This window comes from Hordeum vulgare, chromosome 6H (genome assembly GCF_904849725.1).
Source record: "Hordeum vulgare subsp. vulgare chromosome 6H, MorexV3_pseudomolecules_assembly, whole genome shotgun sequence".
Lineage (NCBI taxonomy): Eukaryota > Viridiplantae > Streptophyta > Magnoliopsida > Poales > Poaceae > Hordeum > Hordeum vulgare.
This window is the reverse complement of record NC_058523.1, coordinates 72,007,902-72,017,512: the sequence shown is the minus strand read 5'-3', so window position 1 is coordinate 72,017,512 and position 9,611 is coordinate 72,007,902. Positions and strand designations below refer to the sequence as shown.

Here is a 9,611-nt window from a genome sequence, read left to right as displayed (position 1 = left end):
TGAAAAATATCAACACCTACAGTACTAAAAATGTATGCAAAACTAATTCCATGATGCATCTAATGACATTGATATGATCTTTGGAATATTCATATTTTCATCAATAATCTTGGTTAAGCTTTATGAAGATTGATTTAAGACAAAACTTCTATACATAGTAAAAAGAACAGAGAAATATTGTCTGTTAATAACATTGATATGATCTTTGGAATATTCATATTTTCATCAATAATCTTTGTTAAGCTTTATGAAGATTGATTTTAAAAAAAACTTCTATACATAGTAAGAAGAACAGAGAAATATTGTCTGTTAATAACATTGATATGATCTTTGGAATATTCATATTTTCATCAATAATCTTTGTTAAGCTTTATGAAGATTGATTTAAGAAAAAACTTCTATACATAGTAAGAAGAACAGAGAAATATTGTCTGTTAATGGTTGCAAGTAAGATTTGTGTTACACTTGGGCCAACAGAACGTTTTATCTGAGAAATGAGTTAACCAATGTGCATCTTGTACTCCCACCTTCCCTGAATAGATGGACTATAGTTCAGTTAAAGAAGTCAACCATTTTCTAAGTTTGATCAAATGTATAGAACAAACTATCAAAAACTACAAATTGAATAAACACATTACGAAAATATTTATGGTAGTGGATATGTTGATATTGGTTTATAGTTGTTTATCTTCATATTTTTGTATATATGCTTGATCAAACTTAGAAATCATTGATTTTTGACTCAGTTTATACACCATCTATTTAAGAATGAAGGGGGTATTGTATTGTATCTGGGGTTGAAAATTCCATCTGTTCTGAATGATCCAGTTTAAGAGACAAAATCTATGAAAAGTATGTATGTATTGCAATAATTGTAGACTTATGGATTCCATCATACAAATCAATGTATGCGGATGAAATTTGTCCGCCCCCTGGTTTTCTTCATAACTATCCACCCCATCCCGTAAAAATTCTTCCGTAAGCTTTTCGTGGATGTAGCATCTCTTCATGTAGTGCCATGCTGTGATAACGACAATGGGCTTATGTTTTTGAGGTAGTAAAGCTATTTGGAGGGACACCCGGAATCATGTTATGTTCCTGCACAAATTGCCAAGAAGCATAGCGTGATGCGGGAGGGCATCCGGATCACGCTACCCATGTTTTGATGTTTGTTTACGCTTTCAACAAAAAATGCAATACAAATGTAATCCGCTTTCCGGTCTACTCACCTTTGTATCCGTTTCATCGTGTAAATATGTACGATTTTAAGATGTTACACCAAATGAAATTATTTAACACCGTTGTATGAGTCACTATCAAACTTTTATTCTTTTAAAGAAAGGCGGCCCTCAGTAAGGTGTCTTATGATCAAAACTTGAAGCCCCGAGTTCTTAGTGGGTCTGCCCTCCGTTTCATAATAAGTGTTAGTACAATTTTGTACTAACACTAGTATAAAGTTGAGACAGTTATTTTAGAACGGAGGGAAGTAGTTGCTAGTATTTTAAAATATTCAAATTCAGTTTTGCGTTTTCCATTCAGGCTTATTTTTTGAGACTTATTACAGCCACATACAAACTCGGCTCGCTTGTAAAAAAAAGAAAGAACTTGTAATGATCTCGTCCATCCCTCCGATCCCGATCCCGATCCGACGTCCGAGAAAGCCCGACTCCGCGCCGCGTGGACGCCACCTAGACAAGAGAGTCGGTCTCGCCTCCTCACACCCCACTCGACAGGCTCCACACCGGACCACCTCGCCGCCCCCACCGCCCGCCGCCTCCCCCGCCGCGATCAACCGCCACCTCCCCTTCGCCTCTCGCCGGCGGCCTCCTCGCCGCCGCCATGCAGGCCCGCGTCGTCGTCTTCCCCATCAAAGGCCGCGCCTGGTGCTTCGCCTGCCCGCGCCCCGCCCTCCCCGCCACCTCCGCCTCCGCCTCCGCCGCGGGCAGCGGCGCCCTCCCGCCGCCGCCCACCCTCAAGGACCTCTGGCGTGGGGTATCCGCCGGAGGACGCTCGGCGCCGGAGAACGCCGAGGCCGTGGCCGACTTCGTCGCAGACAAGGTGCTCGGCGGAATGCCCCTCTCCCCCCCTCCTCCGCCCGCCGCATTCATCCTTTCGCTATGCGTTTCTCCTAGTCTGTGCCTGCGGTACACGGTCTTAGGTGGGCGTGAATGAACCGTATGATCCCTGCAGCTCCAGTCCAATGTTTTTGGTTCACTTGTTGTGGCCGCAGGCCCGCAGCAAAGCCGGCTGATGCTCTTGTTGATCCCATGATGCTAAGCCATTCTGGATCTCACAGTGGATCCACGCTTCTATTACTTCGTAGAATGTCGTTTTCCAATGTTCAGTTCACATGCATTGATACGTACCGACGTTTCAGCTGAAATCATTCCCTGCTCCTGCTACGGCAGAATCTGTTGCATACACTGAGCCTTGTTGTGAAATGCCATCTTCCACAGATTGATTTGTAGTTTTCTACTGTCACCTTTTTGAGAAATGCCATCCTCCACAGATTAATTCCTAGTTTTCTACTGTCTATTCATGCTTGTAAGTGAGATGTGATAAACTTGGGGCCTCCACAGGCCCTTTCTTCAGCAGGGAAATGGATTAGCAAGCGCGTGAGGTTTATTTTGTCTAGGGGTGAAAATGGTACAGAAACAGAGTCTTTCGGAGGCAAAAAAGAAAATTATGAAGACAGAAATGGATGGGACTTCCGGTTGAAACACAAATGGAAGTGAAATATCTGGATTTACATGTGGAAATTTCTGTTTTTCTTATGCATGTATGCCGTCCTCATAGACAGCACATAGCTCTGTCTGTTTCCATGCCGGTTCCACCCTACCTGTATTCCTCCATAGTAAGATCCATTGCACTAAAGTATGTGCCACCGTAACATGTTTAACCGAGCAAAAGTTACTCGCTAGGGAGAACCAACTATTGATTGAGTAACTCGCATATGTTTTTCGGGTGTGCAGATGAACCGGGCGTGGATCGGCTTCGGCAGCGCGCCGGAGGGATCAGTAAAGAGACGCATACACAGGTCGAGCGTTTAAGATTTGGCGTGTGTTGTGTGGAAGCGCGTGGCAAGATCGATCAGACTCTGAGCTTTGTTGTGGTGCAGCTTCGGGTTAAAGCTGCTTTCGCGTGTGCGGCCATCAGAGACTCTGTTGAAGTCACTGACCAAGGATGTCTCCATGCTTGAAATCGTCCACCCGGCAAGGTGAGTGGTGATAGCTTGCGTTATTGGTTCTTCATGGTTATAAAGTATGCTTGCCAGTTGAATTGTATTTTTTTTGCCTTTGGGTTGGTGGTGTTTAAATAGTTGGAAGGTGCTAGTGCTTGCTGAGTTGGTCTTGTATTGCAAATCTTGTGATATTTGTGATTCTGAATGTAAATAGTATCTGTTATTACTGGAGGTACATAAATAATATGTCATTAGCAGGGAATATGCATTGCCGCCAATGATAGAACTACTCAACTAGTTAACTATGAGCAGGAGACAGACATACGCATATATATTTTTAGTATATTTAGGTGGGTTCTGTATGATGAACTTTGTGCATATATCTGGCTTCAACAAATTTTACAAACTTGTCTTTCCCCTGCCATGCAGTTACCTGGCATTTTTGAAATCACATGCCTTCTCTTATCCCCCTAAATATTTATTCTAAATCATAATCTGTAACTGCAGTATAAATCCTCGTCTCGTGCGCCGGCGTCTGCGCCACATTGCTGTTAGGTGATTGCTTTATGACCTTACAAGTGTATTGTTTAGTTCGATTTAGATCTTTCCTGACACCTTTGTCTCTACATGGTTTTTGAGTATTAGGGGTGCAGCTATTCACAAAAAGTACCTCTATGGCAGCATTTGCATGTTACCGGTAACGAGCGTTTTCATGGTAAGAATTCAAGTGTTAGCTACAATCAATGAAAGTGTGCCTTTTGGATTTATTCAAAAACTCCCTCTGTCCCATAACGCAAGACCTTTTTGACACTACACTAGTGTCAAAAAAGATCTTACATTATGGGGCGGAGGGAGTATATTCCAAAGATATTGTTATTTTATATCCCTTGTTGATACTGCCGTTAAGAGTTGATCAAAGATAGCATTAGATCTTCTTTGTGATGGTTACATCATTTAAATATTTGTTCTTGCTGCATTCTAGCCTTCTAGGTTGCGCACATGTCAGTTGGTTGAGGTCTATCTTGAAGTTGAAGCAACTTCCTTGTGTGCTCGCTCTACTTTGTGGCTTAGTACTTCAAATTAACAGAAGGAAAATAATAAGGTCATTTTGTGTATTGTCAAGATCAGAGAACCAGATTTAGGTTTGTGGAAGTATGATTTATATTCACAATGTTCGTTCAGTTAATAAAAGATGAAGTCGTGGAATGTATGGTTCCTCCTATCCAGTGAATGGTTTAGTAGTTAATCATTTATGTTGTAGTTATTGTATTTAATTACGCTGGTTACTGGTTTTATCATCATCTGGTTAATCAAAGGATCTGATTGTATGCTGCATTGTTGTATTTTATTACACAAGTCATAACAGAACGCTCTTTATTCATCTGCAGGTACTGCCTTTGCCAAACATACCATTTTTTTGGACGCTGTTTCGAGCTTATTCTCATTGGAGAGCTCTCCAGGTGCAAAACATGTCAAACATATTCCAGTTTGTTTGTATTTCAACTTGTGAATATATACACTCTCAGAACTCAGCACTGGTATGTAGTCTATAGGGTACAATTTGTGCACAAAAATCCCAGAGGATATAAGCTATAGAGGGCATGCAAGTCAAATACATTTTTTAAACTCTAGTTTGTTAGCAAGGGAGTTATTGGTATGACACAGTTGCTACTGGGTGACTGCATTGCATGTCTTCTTTTGTTGGTAGAAAGCTAGAGATTACACTATGACATACATAACAAATTCGTGCCAGCAAGGAAGCTAGAGATTACACTATGACATACATAACAAATTCGTGTCAAATACATGAATGAAAATATGTAGGTTTTTGACATTTATTTTGATGCAGGGAAGCGAGAAGCTGCACTTTCTAGTTTCAGACTACTCAGGTCAAGGGAAAACCCTTCTCGAGAAGAAAAATGAAACGCGTACAAGAAAGGATAGCGACTCACAGTATGCTCCTTGGGTAAGTTGACTTTAACTTCAAAATGAGTAAAACCTTCAGACGCTTATATCCTTGGGGTGGTTTTGGACTAAGGCATTTTAGGGGGCCTCTGGCAGTTGTTCATCTCTTATTTGTTGTTTGAATTAGAGCAGTAACATGTATATTGTATAGGGTTACCATCATTGATGATTAAACACAGGGCCTCTCATTACAGATGAGACATACTATTAGCTAACTGGGTTCTTATCACTTTCCTACTGTGACCATATTAAGAGAACCTGGAGTAAATTTCACATAATTGATTTAGATATGTGTTATACTCTAATATGTTCACTGAGTTATCTTTCTAAATGTATGCACCTAGGAATTGTGCAAAAGAGATTTGTGGAAGTATTTAAACTAAAACAATTTATCTACTTGCATAGAGTTCTTCTGTTTACTAGGCATGATTTGTTTGACCTTGAGTGTGTGACATGTGTGGTGTATGCCTTTGCATACCTGCAAGCAAACATATGTGCGCACAGAGAGTCATGGATGACCATCACTTTTGATTGACCAATTTATGTTGTAGCTTTCACCGATAGCTATTTTATTAAAAAACTGATGAGTATTTTTTGGCATGCCAGACTTCCCAGTATAATAATCAATATTTGAGCAATCGTCACAATCAGACAATCAGTTACTGTAGTATTACCTTTCTGTAGTTCGTATAGTTGTTGACTTGTTATATACCTAATGGGTGGTGTGTACAGTTAGCCTGCCTGAATTTATATACAACAATGATTAAGTGATTGGTGCAATCACTTGTTCATCTGACATGGTAATCACAACACAATGATAAAGAAGATATTTGCACCTTCGCCTGAAGTAGTTCCCGGTTTTGGCGTAGCTTTCATAGTGAATGTATAGTTTTCTAGCAATTCAGCATGTCGATGTTTTTCTTTTGGCACGTGATGTAACAGTTTTGTGTTGAATTTTAAAAGTGGCATTCTCATTTTTATCGCAATTAACCCTGAATATTGTTTGAATGGGCCGACAAATAATTAGAGTTCCATATTTAGCATCATAAGATTATTGTGTTTAGTATGTGCATTTCTTTAATACTCCCTCCGTTCTAAAATAAGTGACCTGGTTTTAGTTCAAAACTATGACACTTATTTTGGAACGGAGGGAGTATAATATATCTCCAGCAGTTAGGTGCAAATAAGACATTGGGTTGTGGGGTAATGGTTGTTTTCCAGTCTACTCTTTGTTCGTTCTGCGGCCTCGAGTTTATCTAGATGAGGTTGTTATATTTGGATGACTTCTATCCCTCATGTCCGCGTTTTTCTCTCTGTACCCAGAGGCATCTCTTGTGCATGCATGGTTGCATCCTTCTGATCATGCCCATGTAGCCTGACTTGTGACTACAATTATATTTCAGTGACTTGTACCATGCATCTCATGTCCTGATTCCTGAATGGTAAAATGTACTCCCTCCGTTTCTAAATATAAGACTTTTTTAGAGATTTCACTATGGGCTACATATGGGTGTATATAGACGTGTTTTGGAGTATAAATTCACTCATTTTGCTCCTTATGCAGTCCGCATTGGAATCTCTAGAAAGCCTTATATTTAGGAACGGATGGAGTATAGTATAGGGCTACACAATTGAGTTGTTGATGATCAAGCATGGAACCTGTCATCACACATATGATATACTCCCTCTATCAAAATACAGACATTTCTTGACACCCATCATAGTGTCAAAAAACGTCTTATATTTTGATACAGTGGGGGTACTATTAACTTACCCACTGTGAGTCTGATAACATTGAGTGAACCTGGAATAAATTGTTATTGTGCACAGCATTAGGTGATTGGTGCAACCGTTTGTTCATCTTACATGGGTAATCACAATACTGAAAAAGAGGATAATTGCACCTTGGCCATGAGTAGTTCCCAGTTTTGGCATAGCTTCCATTGCGAATGTATAGTTTCTCTGGCAATCAAGCATGACAATCTTTTTTATTCCACATGATGTAATAACTTTTAATTAAAATACAAAAATGACACTTTCAATTACTGCAATGAACCCTGATACTGCTCCCCAGTCCCCACAGAGTTCATTGTTTTTCTTCACTGATTGGAGTTGTCACTTAGCGCTCTATTATATGCCTGCCCCCCACTATCAATGGGTAGACAAATCTTCAGAATTCCACATTTTGCAATCATAAGATGACCAGTGTTGTGTAATATACTACATCTAGAGCAGTTTTGTCCAAATAAGATTCATTGGGTTGTGGGGTAATGGTTGCTTGCACGGTTACTCTTGCGCCCCTCTTTATCATATTCATGTAGCCTCATGTGCGACTAAAACTATGTTTCAGTGACTTGTAGCATCCGTCTCATTTCCTGCATGGTCAATTATCTTACGGTGGTTATTTCATTCAACAGACTTTCCATCCATCAGAGAAGCTTGATGGGTTCCTTGAGAGGAGAGGCTTGGATGAGGGTCTGGACTGCGACACCATCTCGAGGATATGCCAGGCGTACGACTTGGACAAGGTCGATGTCCTGAAGTATAGAGATCTGGAGTGGCCTAGCTCAGCTTCTCGTGCAACTTAGGTATTCCTTGCCCACCGATGTGTGTACGGTAAAACAACTCTACTGGATGATAACTGCTGGAGGGTGATCAGGCTGGATCTTTTTCTGCACGGGGCATGAACATTTAACCGGCATGGCGATCATGTGGTGCCCGCATTAATCTGTTGCTAGCTTAGAAAGTTGAGAAACGAAGAGGACCTCTGAAACCGTAGGAACCTATATGATGACCCCGTTGCTGTGTACCCAGAGTGTACATAGAGTTGGTGGTGACCTTTTGCAACTGCCATTTGTTTACCATTTCAGCAACCTCTCGGCGATAGGAGACTGTTTGCCTGCAAGTCAACAGCTTGGTACTGAGATTGAACATGACCTTTGCATTTTTTTTTCCTCTATCTATGCATTTAAATTCTGAATCTATATTTGATTGGATCTGAATCTTGCCATGATCTTTTCTCTGCAAAGCAAGCAAACAGAAACCGGTCTTTATGCTGATGTGTGTGTGCGGTGATTCTCACTTTGAGGACCAGCTCATTATTGCTTATCTTTTGACTGATCCAACTCTACTGACTACATCTTCCATTGATTGCCATGACATATGAGGGAATTTTTAGTTGGGAAGGCCGGCTGCCAACTAAACTACCAAAAAAAGGTTTAGAAAACGATGTCGATACGTGATGTGTTTATTGTGCAAAAATGAATCCTCGAGACGGACTCATCGTATATACTATGATGATTAAGTGCGGTTGCAGTTAGCTGCTGGGATTGGAGCAGATCGAGATAGGACCAAGTCCAGCCAGTGTCTACGGCGATCTTTGTTGCGCAGATTGTGGTGGACTAGGTCGATCGCCTATATTTGGTGAGAGTCGCTGCGTGTGCCATGCGCATCTAGCAGACCCTATATAACGTCTCAAACTATAAAATAACCGTAAAAATACGGTTTCACGCGGAAAAAGTTGTCAGATCGAGACCTCGTATCGGACCGTCACCTGTAAAATTATTTAAGGGGCACTAAAAACATCCCATCAAATCCGTAAAAATAAAGATTTCGAAGGCAACCCAAGGACGACTTGAAAGATCGTTGGCGGGAATCTAACTGCCATCAGAACCTTCATGGCTTGCTCCCGTCTGTCCGTCCCCGGCTCCCTGGCTGCGCACCCGTCGCTGCGCCCACTGGCCGTCCGCCCGGCCGCTGCGCCCGTTGGCCGTGCCCGTCCACGGCTCAGCTACCTAGCTAGCTGAATCGATTCGATTCGAAGGGGCTAGCTAGCTAGCTGAGGACAAAATCACTGTTCTGACCTTAATACATGAAGAATTGCATAAAATGAACTCGTCAGAAAAGTATTTCACGATCTGACCCTTTTAGAACCGCCACACCCCGCGGCGTTGCTGGTCAACCAAGAAACGTCGATCTACCTCGCGTTGCTGGTCAACAAAGAAACACCGATCTACACCGCGTTTCCGCTTACAATTGAAACGCCAAGGATGTTGGCGTTTCTTAGGCCGATATTTGTTTAGGTTCCACCCTCCTCGCGAGCCAGTTCCCTTCCCCTTCTAGGCCACCAGCACCACCAGCACGAGAAACTCCTTTCTCCTCTTCCCGATCCCCCCTTCGATCTTCCTCTTCCCTCAACCATTTTTGCTTATCTTTGGGGCAAATCGAAGAGGTCGATAAGCTCCTTCAATCCCCCAATCACTTTTTGCAATAACTTTGTATTTTTGGAGTATTTTTTGGCACTAGGTGCAACCTAGGTTGTCAAGTAAAACAAAATTTGGTGATGATTTAGTTGTTTAGTATCATATGATTTAGTAGTAAGGATGAGGGCTGGCCGAGGATGAGTGCATTGCGAAATATGATGTAAATTTGTGTATTTTCTATAGTTGCAAGTGTGATGACGAAT

General features: G+C 41.5%; 1 protein-coding gene across 1 annotated transcript; it reads left to right on the top strand.

The window, feature by feature from the left end:
- Window positions 1-1,729: 1,729 nt before the first annotated feature.
- LOC123403471 (uncharacterized protein C23H3.12c) lies at window positions 1,730-8,130 on the top strand. Its single transcript, XM_045097408.1, has 8 exons — window positions 1,730-2,058; window positions 2,973-3,037; window positions 3,119-3,217; window positions 3,689-3,736; window positions 3,827-3,896; window positions 4,570-4,641; window positions 5,031-5,147; window positions 7,564-8,130. The coding sequence occupies exons 1-8, from the start codon at window positions 1,840-1,842 to the stop codon at window positions 7,732-7,734; spliced, it is 861 nt and encodes a 286-aa protein (XP_044953343.1). The 5' UTR covers window positions 1,730-1,839; the 3' UTR covers window positions 7,735-8,130.
- The last annotated feature ends 1,481 nt before the right edge of the window (window positions 8,131-9,611 follow it).

Excerpts from the sequence above, each read along its gene's own strand:
- LOC123403471 (XM_045097408.1), top strand. The coding sequence starts at position 1,840 with ATGCAGGCCCGCGTCGTCGTCTTCCCCATCAAAGGCCGCGCCTGGTGC. Across the intron at positions 3,038-3,118 it reads GTAAAGAGACGCATACACAG|CTTCGGGTTAAAGCTGCTTT; the intron begins GTCGAGCGTTTA and ends GTTGTGGTGCAG. Across the intron at positions 4,642-5,030 it reads CTCATTGGAGAGCTCTCCAG|GGAAGCGAGAAGCTGCACTT; the intron begins GTGCAAAACATG and ends ATTTTGATGCAG.